The sequence below is a fragment of the Lagenorhynchus albirostris genome, chromosome 15 (genome assembly GCF_949774975.1).
Source record: "Lagenorhynchus albirostris chromosome 15, mLagAlb1.1, whole genome shotgun sequence".
NCBI classification, from domain to species: domain Eukaryota; kingdom Metazoa; phylum Chordata; class Mammalia; order Artiodactyla; family Delphinidae; genus Lagenorhynchus; species Lagenorhynchus albirostris.
Genome location: NC_083109.1, coordinates 68,005,269 through 68,022,402, shown reverse-complemented (window position 1 = coordinate 68,022,402; position 17,134 = coordinate 68,005,269). Strand labels below are relative to the sequence as shown.

Genomic DNA, 17,134 nt, shown 5'->3' with positions numbered 1-17,134 from the left:
GGTGTGTGGGGTCTGGAAGAAGAGATATTCTTTTTTTTGCCACGCTGCATGTGGGATCTTAGTTCCCCAAGCAGGCATCAAAACCGTGGCCCCTGCATTAGCACAGAATCTTAACCACTGGACCGTCAGGGAAGTCCCAGAGGAGACATTCTGAGATTTCCACTTACTCCCTCCCCTCTTTGCACAGTTAACTTAGCTCATCCTTTAGATAAAGCTCAAGAGCCTCTTCCTCCCAGAAGCCTTCCCTGACTTTGGCCAGGGCCGATCCCACTCCCGCAGGCTCTCCCAGCACACGGCAAACATCACGGCTGTACTTTATATCTGTTAGTGTGATTTTTTTTTTGATTAACGTTTATACTCCCACTGGGTTTTTAAGTATGCATTTTTCAAAATGCATAGAATGATACACTTCCTTGTGCATTTTGTTGTATGTAAATTTTATTACCTTAAAATGATCAAAAGCAAATATTGAATTCTCGTTAAATGATATGCATGCTGAAGAGCTCCGGGGAGAAGTGTACCGATATCTGCATCTTGGTTTGAAACGCATTAAAAAATGGGTTGACAAAGAGATGGAGAGACATGTGATCACGCATATACAGTCAAATGCTGGCTGCAGAACCTAGGTATTGGGTATTATGGGTGTTCATTGTATAATTCTTTTAACTTTTCTGTATTTTTAAAGTTTTTCCTAATAAAATGTTGGGGGGAAGTTCAAAGAGAGTAGGAGCTATGAGTACGTTCCTTAAATAGAATTATTCTGTGTACAGTGTATTTTATATTACCAATCATAATGTTCTGTGATTTGCTTCTATTTCTACTTGATACTGTGTCATGGACATCTGTCCATGATGACAGATAGACAGACAGAGATACGAGAGACACAAAGACCTCATCCTTTTGAAGGTATCATGGAGACACCATTATATGTTTAACTTTCACACTACTGATAAACATTTGGGCTATTTTCATTTTTTTCTATTACTGATCTTTTCCTATGATAGCTCTTCTGTGCTGCTGGATTTGAGCTTCTTTATGTGAGCTCTAGGTCCACCACCACATGTTCCTGCCCTCCCCACACCACCAACCCCCCCAGCAGGCCAGTATCCTCCACAGGCAGGAGTCCACGAGTATAAGAAAATAATAAGAAAGCCCTCATTCAAACTTCCCGGCATGATTTTCTAAAAACATCTGGATCGTACAAATCAGTACCACAAGCACATCTGAAGTGTCAGAAAGCAAGTGATACTAGCATTAATTAAATATCCAACGGATGTTTATTATGGTACTTTAGAATTAGGGGAATCAAGTCTGTAAGGTACAGAGCTGTACTTGTGCTGTGTATACACCTTATCAGAGACTTGCTGTGTTTATTTTATAAGCCCCACTTGTATAATCAGTCTGAACAGGGCACATCTGCCCAATTTATATATCCGGAGCACAGTTTTAACTGCAGAAATCACTCGACAACCACAGAGGTAAAATTCTTGAAAAGTGTAAAGGTTGGCAAAGCAGAAGTCAAAGGTTCAAGAAATCAGAAAAAAATAGAGAGGATAAAGCTATAAAAATAAACATTAAATAACAAATGAATAATACACGCAAACGCTCTGCAACAAAAGTTCTAGAGGGCGTCTATCTCCGAGTAAGCCGGACATGCCAGGAGGCCCTGCCCTGGTGCGGTAACGCTCCCAGGGAAACACTTTCACGTGGTCAGGAAAGCAAACTCTCCAAATTTTTCTTCTTTTTAAAGTTTTTGAAACAGGGTTTACTCGTGTGGAACTCAATGGCCTTCACACTTGCTTTGCCCCTTGTTTCATTTTCACAGGTCTTAGCAAAATGCTTGTGTCTCTCCCTAGTCGCTCCACAAATTATTACTGTCTCTAAGAGCATGTTTTTCTGGGCCAGATCTGATACAGTGGGCCTGCGGGAGGGGAGGTGTGAACAGATTACCCAACGGTCCCTGTCTTTCATCTTTGGCGGGGGAGCAGTTACTGCTGCTGTGTTCTTCCATTTAAGGGGGTTGATGTATATATCCCACAAGACTGAAAAATGGTAAAAGTAGGCATTCAAATAGAAAACCACATTAATTTAAAACCGCGACTGGCAAAACAAGAGTTGCAAAGGATTACTCTATGTTTTAAAGGACGGTAGAGGTTTTCGCTATTCTAGCTTGCTTTCATGACATACTGTTGTCTTCCTCTGTGATGTATTTGATATCACATCCCCAGTCTGGAACAGAACTCTCAATTAGTATAACAGTTTCCATGGAAACATATGATCTATTCTCTCTCATTCCCTCGCTGTTCCCCAAGACCCACTCTCCCACTTCTCTACCCACCCCCCAACCCCAATCCTTTCTGTAAGACCCTCCAGAACTTCCATTCCTCAATCAACAACTCTCCAATCTGTACTGCTGAGTGATCAAGAAGGTGAAGAAATATGTGTGTGGTCTGCTAACTTTTGAGGCAACAAGGACAAGAATAAATATGCATATTTCTGTTCGTTAAATTAGCAGAGAGAAACTGGAAAGATGCAAATTAACAAAACAGCTTGTATATGAGGGCAGTAGCAGCGAGGGGGCACAGAAGGATGTGAACCTGAGTGGGAACAAAAGACTTCTCAGTGTTTATCCTTTTAATATAATGTTAATTATGAACCACGTGAAAACACTGCTTATTAAAAATATAATTTAATTTTTTAAGACTCCCCGACAGCCTCAGCTTATTAGAACCTCCTCTTCATTTAGGCTTCATTCTTCCTTGTCATCAGGGAAACCCCCCCATCTTTGAAATCTAAATGCCTTTAGTCTTCCTAGCATTTTAAATCTCTTGGCCTCACCCACTTGTTTCTCATCCCTAGGCCTCTAGACTCCTTCTTCCTCCCCAAGGTTATAACCCTCTTTCTGCTTGGACTTCCTTCCAGTCTGGATGTCCTTTTTATTCATTTATTCAGGACACTTTTGCTGAGTACCTGCTAGGACAGGCTCTGTTGGATCTGCAGTGGGCATCCCTCTTCCCAGAAGCCTTGACTCCCTTATCGCTGGGATCTTCTAGGGCACCGATCCTGCTGATCACCATCCTTAGCTCAAATCCACCATCTACTTCTCCATCTCCACCCCCAGGCTGCTCAGAGCTGCTGGCAAAAAGGACACAGCGGCATGGACCTCCACCATCACTACTGCTTGTTCTCTAGCCTTTTGGACCTCCAGGCTGCTCAGTAATCTTATTCCGTGTTCCTACTCTCTATTCTCACTCCCTGCCAAGGCTCTTCAAACTTTGCGCCACCACCTCAGATTCCTTAGTCCATCACAGCAGATGGATGGACCTTGTGGCCCATAGAGGAAATTCATGCATTCAGTCTAGACCCTGAATGAATTCAATCCACAGGCACTAGAAGTACAGTGGTGAACATGACAGAGCTCCTGGCTCCGGTGGAGCTCAGATCTTAGAACAAGGAGACAAACCAACAAACAAGCAAGAGAAGTATCATCTGGTGATGGGTGCTAGGAGAGAGTTCAATATAATGGAGAATGAATGAGTGGCTCTTTCAGTGGTAGTCAGGGAAGACTTCTCAGAAGAGGTGATATCTAAGTAGAGATGGGAATTGCAAGAGAGAGCCAGCTCTGCAAAGAATAAAGCGAACAGCATCACAAAAGCTCGAAGAGAGGAGGGAGCTCTGTATGTCTCAAAGAACCTCATGCGGCCCAAGCACAATGGGTGATGGGGAGAAGCAAAGGAAAAGAAGGTATCAAACAGAGAACAATTTAAACTGATCAGAATTTAAAGGGTCATGTAAGCCAAGGACACAGTATAGAATTTATTCTCCTTGTGAAGTCATTGGAGGGTTTTAAGCATGGGAGTGATTTGACCTAATGTAAGTTTTTAAAAATAACTATGGCTGCTGCATAGAAGTGTATTAATTATAGGTCACAAGAGTGGAAGCAGGGAAACCAGTTAGGAATGTCTGCAGTGGTCCAGACGGTATTGTATGGCATAGATTAGGGCTGCATCAGTGAAGATGGAGAGAACTCAGTAAATTCATGATATGCTTTGGAGGAGGACCTATCCAGACTAACGAATGGATTATGCACGGCTGGGGTAAGGGGAGGACAAAGAGGAGGCAAGAATAACTCCCAGGTTTTTGACTTAAGCTACAGAGATGGGGAAGAAATTTGGTATTTTTGCACACCTGAGTTCACGGTCTGAGATTGATATGAGACGTACTGGTGGCACACACAGGGATTAAAAGACTCACAACACTAAACAAGTCAGGGATACTTATAACACAATCTCAACTTCAGTAAAACTGCATCTCCTAGTAGCTATAATAGCATCCAGAATCACTCTACGAGTCCCAGGTCATCCTTCAACTGTGCTGCTGTTCGAAAAGAACCGTCTCCATTCTCAGCTGCAAGAGTAACCTTTTCCCAAACCAAATCTGATCATGTCACTTCTCTGCTTAAGACTTTCAGTGGCTCCCCCCTGCGCTGTGAATAAAATCCAAACTTCTCATCACAGCTTCTAAGGCTTGGCATGATCAGGCCCCTCCCACCTCTGCAACCTCACATCCTGCAACCTCCCCCTGCTGATGACATTTTGGCCCCAGCACCTTCTGACGGTGCCTAGAATGTGCCCAGCCCTTGCCTACCTCAGGGCCTTTGCACTTGCCGTTCTCGCCGCTGTGAACATTCCTTCCTAGCTCTTTGAATGTATGGCTGGTTCATTCTCATCCTTCAGGTCTCAGTTTCTACGTCACTTCCTCAATCTGAGTGGGTCCCTTCTTGATCTGTCTGTGACACAGCACTCCATTCATTTCCTTCACAGTATTCGTTGCCAACTGTAGTGTAGCTCTATTTACTTTTCACTCACTGGAATGTAAGCCCCATATGACCAGCAAATGTGCCTGCCTTGCTAGCTGTTCCTCCTGGAGCAGGTGCTACCACCCAGCCATACTGTACCTTGCCAAAGCTGCCTTTTCCAAGCACCATCAGGAAGTTAAAATCGGTCAGTTTCATCCGGTCCCTGTTCCCGTTGTTGTCAAATTTGGATATGGTGTTAGTCGTCTTTTCTTCAGGAGCCTTGGTCCCCTGATTGATCTTGGCCCTCTGGAGGGAGAAGCACACAGAAAACATCATCAGAGTTTGAGGATGCCCCTGTACGTGCTCAAACTCACGTAAAGGCCGCAAACTATGGGTCCTGCAGCTCATGCCTGCAGCTTGGTGAAAAGCATGGCCCAGCTTCCACAGTGCAGACCCAAAACGTGGAGGCCAGCCCTGGCACCTCATTCCTCTTTCATCCCTCGTGTCTCATCCACCACCAGGAACAGGCACTGCTTCCTCCCAGCTGTCTCTAGAATGCCTTCTTTCCATCTCCACCAATACCACCTGTCATCATCTCTCACCTGGACAACCCACCGTGGTTCCCTCCACACTGGGCTTTACATGTAGTCACAGTGATCTTCCACTTCTTCATACTCAACCAAGTCACCACCTGCTTAAAATGCTTTGGTAGTGACCCATGATTTTTAGGATAAAGACTTCGGTGCTTTCACTAGCCCAGATGGCCCAGTACGATTAGGCTCTACCTGCTTCTCCAACCTCTTCAACATTTTCTCGGCTCCTTCTTCCCTGAAACACAGCTTCATCCTCCTTTCACATCTTTGAGTCCCAGTTCCCTCCCACTTCAGGGCCTTTGCACCCACTGTTGCTCCTGTGTGGATGACTCTTCTCTCCCTTTCGCCAACCTAGTTACCTCCCGCTCCACGTTTTCACTTCCTCGGGGAAGGCTTCCTTGATTCTCTCTGTCTGGATGGGCTGTGCCTATCTGCTCCCTTCATCCACCTCACTTCCCATTTACACTGCATGATAACTGTCTGTTCACTTGTTTTCCCCAACAGACTGGAAACCTGCCAGGGCAGGGAATATGTCTCATTCTCCGCAATTGCTCTGACAACTAGCACACTTTCTAGTTAAATATTTTGTTGGATAAATGGATGGATGAGGCCCATGTTTGTCCTCAGTGCAACGGGGTAGGGGCTTGCTGCTGTGAGCAGCAGAATGATGACTCAGAATGGCAGCAAACGCTGTGAAGGCAGGGGAGAATAGGAGGCCAGAATATTTGCGATTGGAGTCTAAAGTGGGGGATGTCTTGTAGGACTGAGCCCTTAACCTATGGGGTCTGCACTAACTCCAGGTAACTAGCGCCGAAACTGAATTAAATTGTAGAACACCTAGTTGGTGCCCACAGAGAACTGGAGAACTTCTTGGTGTGGAAAACCCACGCACTTGGTACCGGAAGTATTGTGAGAGTGTCAAGTTTTCCTCTATAGGGTATGTAGTTTTTAGCATCCAGCTTCTTTCACTCATCCTAATGGCCTTGAAATTCACTCATGCTGTTGCTTGAATCAGTAATCTGTTCTTTGTACTGCTGAGTAGCGTTCACTGTTTACATGTATTCATTCTTCTGTTACGGGAATTTGTGTTGTCTCCACTTTTTGGCTGCTAACAAGGCTGCTGTGAGCATTCTTGGTCCAGTTATCTTGTAGTAAAGATATGTTAAGATTTAAACATCTCTGGGACGATCAAGTGTAAATAAATACCCAGTAAACAGTTGTATTATGTGGTTTTCGGGTTAAGAAATGACATAAGAACTGGAGACAGGGACCTCCCTGGTGGCGCAGTGGTTAAGAATCCGCCTGCCAATGCAGGAGACACGGGTTTGAGCCCTGGTCCGGGAAGATCCCACATGCCGTGGAGCACCTAAGCCTGTGCACCACAACTACTGAGCCTGCGCTCTAGAGCCTGCAAGCCAAACTACTGAAGTCCGCACACCCTAGAGCCCGTGCACCGCAACTACTGAACCCGCGTGCTGCAACTACTGAAGCCTGCAGGCCTAGAGCCTATGCTCTGCAAGAAGAGAAGCAACCACAATGAGAAGTCTGCACACCGCAACAAAGAGTAGCCCCCACTCGCTGTAACTAGAGAAAGCCTGCACGCAACAACAAAGACCTGACGCAGCCCCCCAAAAAATCATTAAAAAAACCCACCAAAAACTGGAGACAGATTTGGGGGTTAAAGCCTAGAGGGGGTAGTTAAAACCAGATCATTAGGGAAACTGCAAACAAGAAAAGAGCCTCAAACAGAAGTTGCATTGCTTTTTCAGGGCCATGTCCTCCCATAATCCCAAATTCTCACCCTCCAGCCCCCAGAGATTTTCCCAGGCTATCCCAATCCAAACATATCCCTCCCTCCTTCCCACCATCCCTGCTTTATTATGATGTCTCCCATCTTCTCTGAGTCCCAACTCAGGACCCACCCACTTCACACACTCCAGTCTCCAGCCTGTGAAGATCCACATCCTGACTGTCCCTGGTCCCCAGGCTCCGTTCCAGCCCTGAGGTTTGCTTCCATCCACCTGCAGGTCCCAGCACCCCCTGCCAGTGGACCATGGGTGAGGTGCACACACTTCCCCATTTCTCCATCTGACTGCTTAGAGGAAAATCTTTCCCAGTTCTTCAAGGAGGAGCAAGTGTCCATCAGCTTGATTCCTCAGTCCTTCAAGCAACCTTCTCTCCTCTGAATTCCACGCTCCATCTCAATTTGCTTGTTTGACTCTTCTCACCATTACATGCTATAGACCGAGAATGTTTGTGTCTCCTGAAAGTTCATATGTTGACATCCTAACCCTCAAACGTGATGGTATTAGGAGGTGGGGCCTGTGGAAGAGATTAGATCACGAGGGTGGAGTCCTCATGGGTGGGATTAGTGCCCTTATAGAAGAGGCCCCAGAAGAGTCCCCTTGCCCCTTCTGCCACGTGAGGACATAGTAAGAAGAGGGCCATGGGGACTTCCCTGGCGGTCCAGTGGTTAGGACTCCGAGCTTCCACTGCAGGGGGCGTCTATCCCTGGTCAGGGAACTAAGATCCCACATGCTCTGGGCATGGCCAAAACAAAACAAAAAAAAAAGAGGGCCATGAAGCAGGAAGCAGCCCCTCACCAGACAACGATTCTGCCGGCACCTTGATCCTAGACTTTCCAGCCTCCAGAACTGTGAGAAATAAATGTTGTTTAAGCCACCCAGTCTATGGTATTTTTGTTATAAGAGTCTGAACTAAGACAGAATGTTATCTCAGCCTCTAGATGCTGGATCAGAAGTCTAATAGCCTTATCGGTCTGGTCTGCACTAATATTTAAATTAGTTGAGATCTGTTAAAAATCAGGAGATGTCCTACAAAAACCCAAATCCCGGCTTCTTCTAAAGAAGCAAATCTGGCAAAACTGGGCCCCATCCATAAGGATGGGGCATTTCGACGGGACGTGGGGTCCCCAGTTGACCGTCATCACCACCACACCCTGCTGTCTCACGCTAAGCTTTTCCCCCTTCTTGTTACCTTCTCAGTTCTAAAAACATTTGGGACAAGAACCCTGTCCTGTGTTCCTCCGAACGTCCCATGTCTCCCAGCGGCCTCGTGCCTAGCAGGTCCTCCATCAAAGAACAAACATTTTTAAATTGAGGCCCCAATTTAAATGATCCTCTATCTTGCTGCGTTGGATACGGCTTCAGAAACAGGAATACACTAATGGCTACCTTTTCATGTCTGTAATTTAGAGCCCTAGGACTTGGTGCTCAAAGATGAAGCAAAGAGACACGCTTCTGAGCAAAGAGCCCTGCCTGTTCCCAGACTGCGCTACGGGAGAGTGAAGGCATCCCGGCTGCCTGGCTCCAGGGCCCCATCTCAGATGAGGAATGCCTTTTTTGGCTTAAACTAACCTCCACCCCTACAAGGAGCTCCAACGGCACTCCCATACCCAGCAGCGGCGGGAGACACCTCTGTAGGCTAGCGGTCCACGTAGAGGCTCCCCAACCCCCAAGCAACCCTTCCAAGGACCGAAGGAGCAGGTCCTGAGCTTTATTTATTCCGGGGGGCGGTGAGGCAGGGAGAGGGCTGCTAAGGATAATAACCATCTGACATCTGAATGATATGACATGCCGGACACTGGTTTAAATGCCATCTCACTCACTCTTCACATAACCATGGGAGGCCAGAAGTGCCACGATACATACAGGTGGGGAATCAAAAGCTCAGAGAAATAAAGTCACCTGCCTTCAGCACCCAGCAAGGAAGGGACAGAGCTGGGATTCCAATCCAGGCAGGCTGGCTCTCGAACCACCTGAACAGAATAGGCTACGCGGCACGCATGTGGCTCCAGGTCTCCAGCCGAGACCCCTGGGCCCTCTCCTCCCTATACCTGGGGCTGCTTGCCGCTTCCCCCGTGACTCTGCCTGCAGGCTCCTTTCCTGGTCGCAGGAGCAAGCACAGCCCACAAGCAGGCCAAGTTGAAAGTGCTGGCAGGTTAATACCCCTGGAAGCAGCCTTCAGCCAGTGATGGGAGGGGAGCTCGTGGATAATACTTCAGCTGCCTGCCCCTTGACTGCAAACGCTGCGGCCCGGTTAGTCCCCGGCAGGATTAAACCCCAGCTGCCCACAGTGGTAACTTGCTGATCAGACATACTTTTCCAGCTCCCTTCCTTTCCCTGCCTCACTTTCCCACTGCTCTCGATGCTTCCTGGGCTCGCCTCCCGAAGAAACCACCTGCACTTGAATCCTTATGGTCTGTTTCTGGGGAAACTCAAAGTTAGACAATGACCAGCTGAGGGATATTAGAAAGTTGCTTAACCTCTCTGGGCCTCAGTTTCCTCATCTGTAAAAGATAAAGGGGGATGATAAAGGTACTGACCAGTCATGGTGGTTTTAAGGACTGAATTAAATGACTTAATATTTCTAAAGCACTTAAAACAATAAATGGCACACAGTAAGCACTTTATTAAATTAAAAAATTCTAAGCTTGTCAGAAGACCCATTCTGAACCATGCAAAATGGAGTCTTCCCTTCCCTGGCCCATCGGCAAGGCCACAGCCAGACAAAAGTCCCCAAACAGAGCCTCCTCCAATGTTCTGAAGCATACCATGTGTGGTAACTTCACCAAGCTCACCCTACCGTGAAATTCTATTACCCCAATTTCTGCAGCTCGATTTTACTGTCACTCAGAATTTCTCCAGATAAGAGGCTTCAAAGTAATTTCTGAGTCATTCTGGGGGCTAATTGGTTATTGCACAGGGATTACATTTCTCACGTCCAAGGTCAACTGAAATTCCTCTATGTGTCTGTGAACAATTTTTGGTCTCTTGGAAGCATTTTTTTAATCAACAAACTATGGTGTGGAGCAATTACCACTCAGGCATAAGCAAGCATTTGCAGGCTCTTGCGGGAAATACAGGACACATTTTGTTGCACGCAGATAAAACAGTCCTTTCCTTCAAGCCAGTAACTGGCCCAGACAAATGCTCTGTTCATGTAGGAAATGTTTTCCTGGGTGTTCTGAAATGTCACCCTGGCTGCCCTAAGACAGAAGAAATCATTTTGCAAAACTGAGACTTCATTTTATACAAGAAAACACTGGTCTCGTTTTTTTCACCCACAAGAGGACATTTTTAACTCGGCAGCAAACGGACACCACTCCATCAGAAAGTTGAGGGAAGGAGAAGAAAAGCGTTCTCTGGAAGGCCTGCCCTCCTGTCCTAAAACGTTATCACTATCCAGGTCTCGACTCTCCTGGGAGGGAAAGTCCTTTCTTCAATTCATTTGGGCTTGAGCGAGCTGCTCTATAAGGATGAACCTCAGCGATCAAGTACACTGGAGAATGACTGTTAAGTCCAAGGCTAACATGTTTATTCCACTTGTTTCCATGAAGGGAAGTCCCACTGGGTCAGAACCGTCACCAGGTTTTACGGAGGGCACAGGCTCAAGACAAGGGTCAGTACACAAGTATGAGTCCTATCACGTTGAGGGGACACTAAGATGGTTCTTGGAATAAATGCCAAAACCCTTGCCAGAGTCAGCAGTCCTTCTACTCTGACCCCACCCACCTCCCAGCCACACCGTGAACGCACCCTTTGCTCTCTCTTCTCTACCCACACTGGCCTTCTTTCAGTGTCACAGAGTTGCTATATAACTCCCCACCACAGGGCCTTTGCACCTGTTCGCCTTTCTGAATGGAATGCTCTTTTCCCCTCTCTACTTGGTTAACTTCCCTATTGTTTCCTCAATGACTCCTTCCCTGTCCTCTCAGACAAGGTTACATTTCCCTCTTATATCTTCTCAAAGCACCATGGGCCTCTCTTTCACAGAACCTCACCTCGTCATATTTTGCTTCTATTTGCTTGTGTGATTACTTGATGAATAACAATGACAGTAACCTACTTCATTTTAGCTATTTTATACATTTTTCAGAGTTAGTAGGCCATCATTGCTTATCTAGAATTGATGATTTCCTATCAGACTCAGTATAGTAAGTTTCTGTGAACAAAATAACGTGTTTTCCCTTACGAAACTACTTTAAAATCACTCAATACACATATAATGAAGGGACTCAAACCCATTTTCCCCAAAACGTTTTCTTTGTAAAACTGGGATATGTCCTACATACCTGCTAGTCTCATGTATGGAGTCTATTTGGCTCCACAGAAGGGAAGGGGCTTATCTGGGGTAGAAGCAGACCAGCGCTATGGCCCAAGGTCAGAGCCAAGGGCTCTTAATCTTCGAAAAATGCATCCATGGGTATTTCACGGAGTCACCAGCACTATCAATTCCATTTGTTAATACAGCACCATCCTGCCGACAGATCCAAATCCAGATTCTATCCCTCAGCAAGTCTACTTGTCTGAGCTTCCAAGATATCTCTACCCTGTCCACTGCTTTCATTCACCATTACTAACATCCCTGTCCAAGCCACCATCAAAATGACCTGGGTAGTGAATGAACACTCTCAAGGAAAAGTCTAAATCTGAATGAGGACAGGCAGGCAGAATGACTTTACAAGGCAGGGGACATTTAACTGGGGTCTTGAAGGATAAATAGGAGTTTTCTAGAAAGCAGAACCACATCGCAAAGGCACAGGGTCAGGAAAGGCCTTGGTAGAAACCACACCATAAACAAGAAAAACAGTACAGAGGCAGGCTCAACTGGTTCCCACTGATGCCGAAAGAAAGACATCTCACCTCAAATTTCTGCCGCAGTTCCTCATTGCCCTCACTGCCTTCCGGTGGCACAGGTACGTTGAAGTACTCGCCTTCCTCCTGGCTCAGTAACTTAAACCTAAAGGGAGCAAAGGAAAGACAAATTCCATGACTCTACTTAATATCATTTTGTTGATTAGGATAAGGGAGGGAAGTCTATAGAAAGCTCTGCTTTAAAAACATGTGTTGACTACCAAACGTAAGGTAAAGAGCTAGTGGGAAGCAGCTGCATAGCACAGGGAGATCAGCTCGGTGCTTTGTGACCGCCTGGAGGGGTGGGATAGGGAGGGTGGGAGGGAGGGAGACGCAAGAGGGAAGAGATATGGGAACATATGTATATATATAACTGATTCATTTTGTTGTAAAGCAGAAACTAACACACCATTGTAAAGCAATTATACTCCAATAAAGATGTTAAAAAAAAACAAAAACGTGTTGAGGGTTTTATGTTTTGGGGTGTGTGTGTGTGTGTGTGTGTGTGTGTGTGTGTAGCCAGGGACACTATATATTTTTATAACCATCAGAAACACATCAGAAAAAAATGGGTTTATAGGATGCAAGGTTCTCTGTCTCTCTAAACACACACACACACAATTTCCTTGATTATATCATTAATGTTTCTACCTACTTTTTTGGTCCATTATGTGCTTTCTGATTCTGAAAGAATGTTGAGGATCTCCCACTGTCAACGTATTCCTATCATGCTGTCCCAGCATTTCTATCCCCTTTCACTGTAACATGCTGCCACCCGGCCATCCCAGCACTTGGATGACTCTGGACTTGTCTCACTGATGCCATTTTTCTACGCAGAAACCTTCCCAAAGTGCTCGGTAGTCAAGCTCCTGAGAAAGTACACAAGCCCTGGAGTCAAACTATGCCTGGGTCCAAATCTCACCTCTTCCCTTGCCTCTTTGGATAACTGAAGCTAGGTAGGCCCTCTGAGCCTCGATTTTTCTCATCAATAAATAGGAATAAAAGTCTTTTTCATAGGGTGACTGTGAAGCTGAGACATGATGTTGCATGTAAAATGATAAGCCTGGTGCCTGGCATTTAGCAAGTGTTCAATAAAAGGTATCATCATCATTGTTACTGATATTAATATTACTATAATAAACAAGATGGTTTCAGTTTGTTTCTAGACCAGAAAGATGTTTCCATCTAGTCAGACTGAGATGAGTGTGAGGAAGGAAAAGGGACACTCCCAAGGCACTGGAGTCAGCAGGGGGAAAAAGAACCCAAAACTCCTCACCCCCAGAGACTTTCTAACCAGAATTTACAATTTTCATCACAATTTTTTTCTCCATTCACAAATCTTCCTAGGCAGCTTCTAAAAATAGAGAGATAGGTGACTCAAAGCAGAGATGACGATTTGAGCCTGGACACCTCCACATTTAATATTCAGTGCTCATCTTCCAAACTGCCAAAGAAATTACCAAAATAAATACAAAAGTAAGAGAACATCTGTATCTTTGCTGGGAATCAAGAAGGGTGTTATACACGCAGCAGGGACTTCCAGGAAGTTCTGCAAATTAAAGTATTAGTAAGAGAGCACGGAGCAGTGTTTGGCAAAATTCCTCCAGCTTTGTGGATTTTGCTAAATCTGGATGTTATTTTTGACAATGCTTTTCATTAAATCATCTCTTCAAATAATAACTTCACTTTAAAGAGACACTTTATATCTCTTCTTTGTAAAGAAAGCCAACAACACTTGTTACAAGCAGAAAGTATGTATCTGTAAAAAATGAAGCATACGCAAATCAAAGCTACTCAAAGCCAAGTAGATGGTGTTGCTTACCAAAGGCTCTGAGACTCATACCTGCCCCTTTTATTAAAATGGGGGATCAGCAAGCAGCAAGGGTTAAAGAGTATTAAGGATACACCAGCGCCCTCTGAGACTTTCTCTGCAGTAAACTCAAGAACTGAAGCAACACCAACAAAAGAATTGTTTTGGGACTTCCCTGGCGGTCTGGTGGTTAGGACTTCACGTTCCCAATGCAGGAGACACGGGTTTGATCCCTCGGGGAACTAAGATCCCGCATGCTGCATGGCGCGGCCAATAAATAAATAAATAAATAAGTAAACTAAATTAAAAAAAAAAGAATAGCTTTGTCAGGATACAATTCAATATGGCTGATGCCCCAACCATGTACTACCTAAGCCATTTGGGGCCCCATACTTTGGAAAATACACATCAAAGAGGATTGACCAGCTGTGATCGGCCAGTGGGAACCTCAACAGGACCCCACTAACAACCCTGGAACAGACCAGCAGGGACTGGACGAGGGTCAAAAATTCCGATCCATATTCAGCAAGTACAGGACACGTCAGCACCTGGGGCATTGGTTAGAGCACGGCACCACCACCTCACGATTGCTGTGGCCAGGACGCTGTCACTATGGCCTCCAAATACGGACAACTGTGCCCATTAGAAAAGAAGAGCAGGAACCCCTTCCGACTTTGAGATGCACAAAACCAACAGGGGGAAGATGCCCCTCCATGGGGCAGTAGGGCTGCCTGCCGTGCAGCTGACTCCAGCCGTAGTCCTCTCCCAAATATCTACAGGACCAGCACCCTCGATCCAACAAAGAAGAGCTCCAAAAAATACAAAAGGCTCCTTTCTCCCTTCATCTGGATGTGAAAGATTAGAACAGGGACACTCAACATTTCTGTGTTCACCCTTCTATAAGGAGGGCATGTGGAAAACTCATTAAAATAAAGAGAAACGATGAGGAATCGGATTCCCATGAAATAGAACTGGTGCCAAAAAAGAGAAAATTCCAGAAAATATCTAACTCATATTTTCAGTGAGATCCAAGAGGTTGATGCATCTATGAAGCGGCAACAATCTGAGCTTAGGAAAGACTACTTTCAGAAGAAAAATATAATTAGTGAATTTTAAAATCCATAGGAGACAGTAAACACTAGGATGGATGACTCAGAAAACAACTAGTGAACCAGTGGATAAACTAGAGAACTTTTTCTGGCAGTTGGCTTGATATTTATTATATTAATTAGAGTTGAATGGAATGCTTTATACACCACTAAGAAAAAATGCATATTACCAGAATTAACCTACCACATCAAAGAGGGGAATATTGCAACATATATTTCAGCAAAGATATAGTATTATCCTTCTTACATAAAAAGTTCTTCTAGGGCTTCCCTGGTGGCGCAGTGGTTGAGAGTCCGCCTGCCGATGCAGGGGACACGGGTTTGTGCCCCGGTCCGGGAAGATCCCACATGCCGCGGAGCGGCTGGGCCCGTGAGCCATGGCCGCTGAGCCTGCGCGTCTGGAGCCTGTGCTCCACAATGGGAGAGGCCACAGCAGTGAGAGGCCCACGTACCGCGAAAAAAAAAAAAGTTCTTCTAAATTAATAAGAAAATGATAGGCAAAACACTGGAAATAGTCACTTATAAATACAAAAACAAGGCAAGATACAAATGAAAATATTCAACATAATTAGTAACAAATGTATGTATAATAATAATAAATATTTATATTATAAAATGAAAGTATATATAAAAACGTGTATCATATTATGTATGTATATTATGTAAATATGTATAATTAGTAACAAAATATGTATGGCCTTTGCATCATCTTTGAAATTTATAATACCAAATGTTGACAAGTGTGGGTGAAATGAAAAGTCTCACACAGCATTGGTGAGGATGTAAATTGACTGAAAAAAATTACAGAACATTATGGCAAATACTTGAATAATGCATATGGTCTCAAAGCCATTGATTCCAGGCTTACGAATTTATTAGGAAATAATTAAAGCCATGCCCAAAGGTTTCACTATAAGTATGTTTACTGTAGAATTATTTATATAGGTAAGCATTGCATATCTTATAATAAGAATATGATTATGTAAATTGAGGCTGATCTATAAGAATGGACTCTATGAAGCTACTAAAAATGATGTTGCCTAAGATTACTGAATGATAGGGAAAAGGGTTCATAATGTATTGTTAGGTGAAAAATGCACACTGCCAAACAGTGTGGACAGTAAGTTTTCATTTTTGTTTCATACACACCCACAGAAAAAAACTCTAAAAATGGTCAATAGTGATTATCTCTGGGCAATGGGATCCCGATAATATTTTGTTTGCTTATTTATATTTTTCTAATAATTATTCAATTAATAATAATGACTAACACTTACTGAGTGCTTACTATTTACCAGACACTGGGCACTTCACTTATTAACTAATTTAATGTCACAACAATCCTATGACTTAATTACCACTATTATTTCCAAATGAGGAAAGAAGGCACAGAAAGGCAAAGTAACTTGCCCAGGGGTACACAGCTAGGAAGTGGTAGGACAGAAATTCTAACCCACGAAGTCTGATTCCAAAGCTTTAGTTATTTTTTGTGTGTGATAAGACCAAAACATGACTATTAGTAATAACAAAAGAAAGCTTAAAGAAATATGACTTTAAGGTACAATGATTTAGGATAATCTGTTCAGCTGCAGAAAAAAAAGAATAAATAGCAAAGGAAAAAAATAAAACCTTTAGAAACAGAAACACCATGACAAAAATGGAGAAATTAAGACCAAACGTGTTAAAACACTTCCGTATGGAAAAGAGGAAAACACTTTCAGAATAACGTTTTCTTTTTTCTTTTTTTTTTTTTTAAATCCAACAACCTGTCACTTTTTACACAAAGCCAGAGGACTTGGAAAGACTGAACATGGAAGCTTGGAAAAGGATCGACTAGGCAAGAGGTCCCTACAATTCTGCAACCAAAGTGGACAGGTTAATTCTCTCTGTGTGGGACAGTTTCTCCCTATATCTTCACATGGTCCATTCCCTCACCCCCATCAGGTCTTGGCTGTATGTCACCTCTTCAGAGAGTCCCTTCCTGAGCATGCTATTAAACCAGAATGTCACCGTCCCCTGGCAGTCCCTACCCGTTTCTTGCTTACTTTTCTCTATAGCATTCATCAACATCAAACACTATTTTCTACTATTTTGTATCTCTAGTGACTAGAACGGAGTGGATACTCAATATATATTTGAATAAAAGCCTACAATAAATGTGGAGGAGA

General features: G+C 44.3%; 1 protein-coding gene across 2 annotated transcripts in view; it reads right to left on the bottom strand.

Annotated features, from left to right (window-relative positions):
* Positions 1-17,134, bottom strand: part of PRKCB (protein kinase C beta) — a 311,182-nt gene that overhangs the window by 76,327 nt on the left and 217,721 nt on the right. For both annotated transcript variants that reach the window (XM_060122196.1, XM_060122195.1), the window contains exons 8-9: positions 12,057-12,153; positions 4,958-5,104 (exon numbers count right to left, since the gene is read on the bottom strand). In XM_060122196.1, the coding sequence (XP_059978179.1) occupies positions 4,958-5,104; positions 12,057-12,153 (244 nt within the window). The remainder of the gene's footprint in view (positions 1-4,957; positions 5,105-12,056; positions 12,154-17,134) is intronic.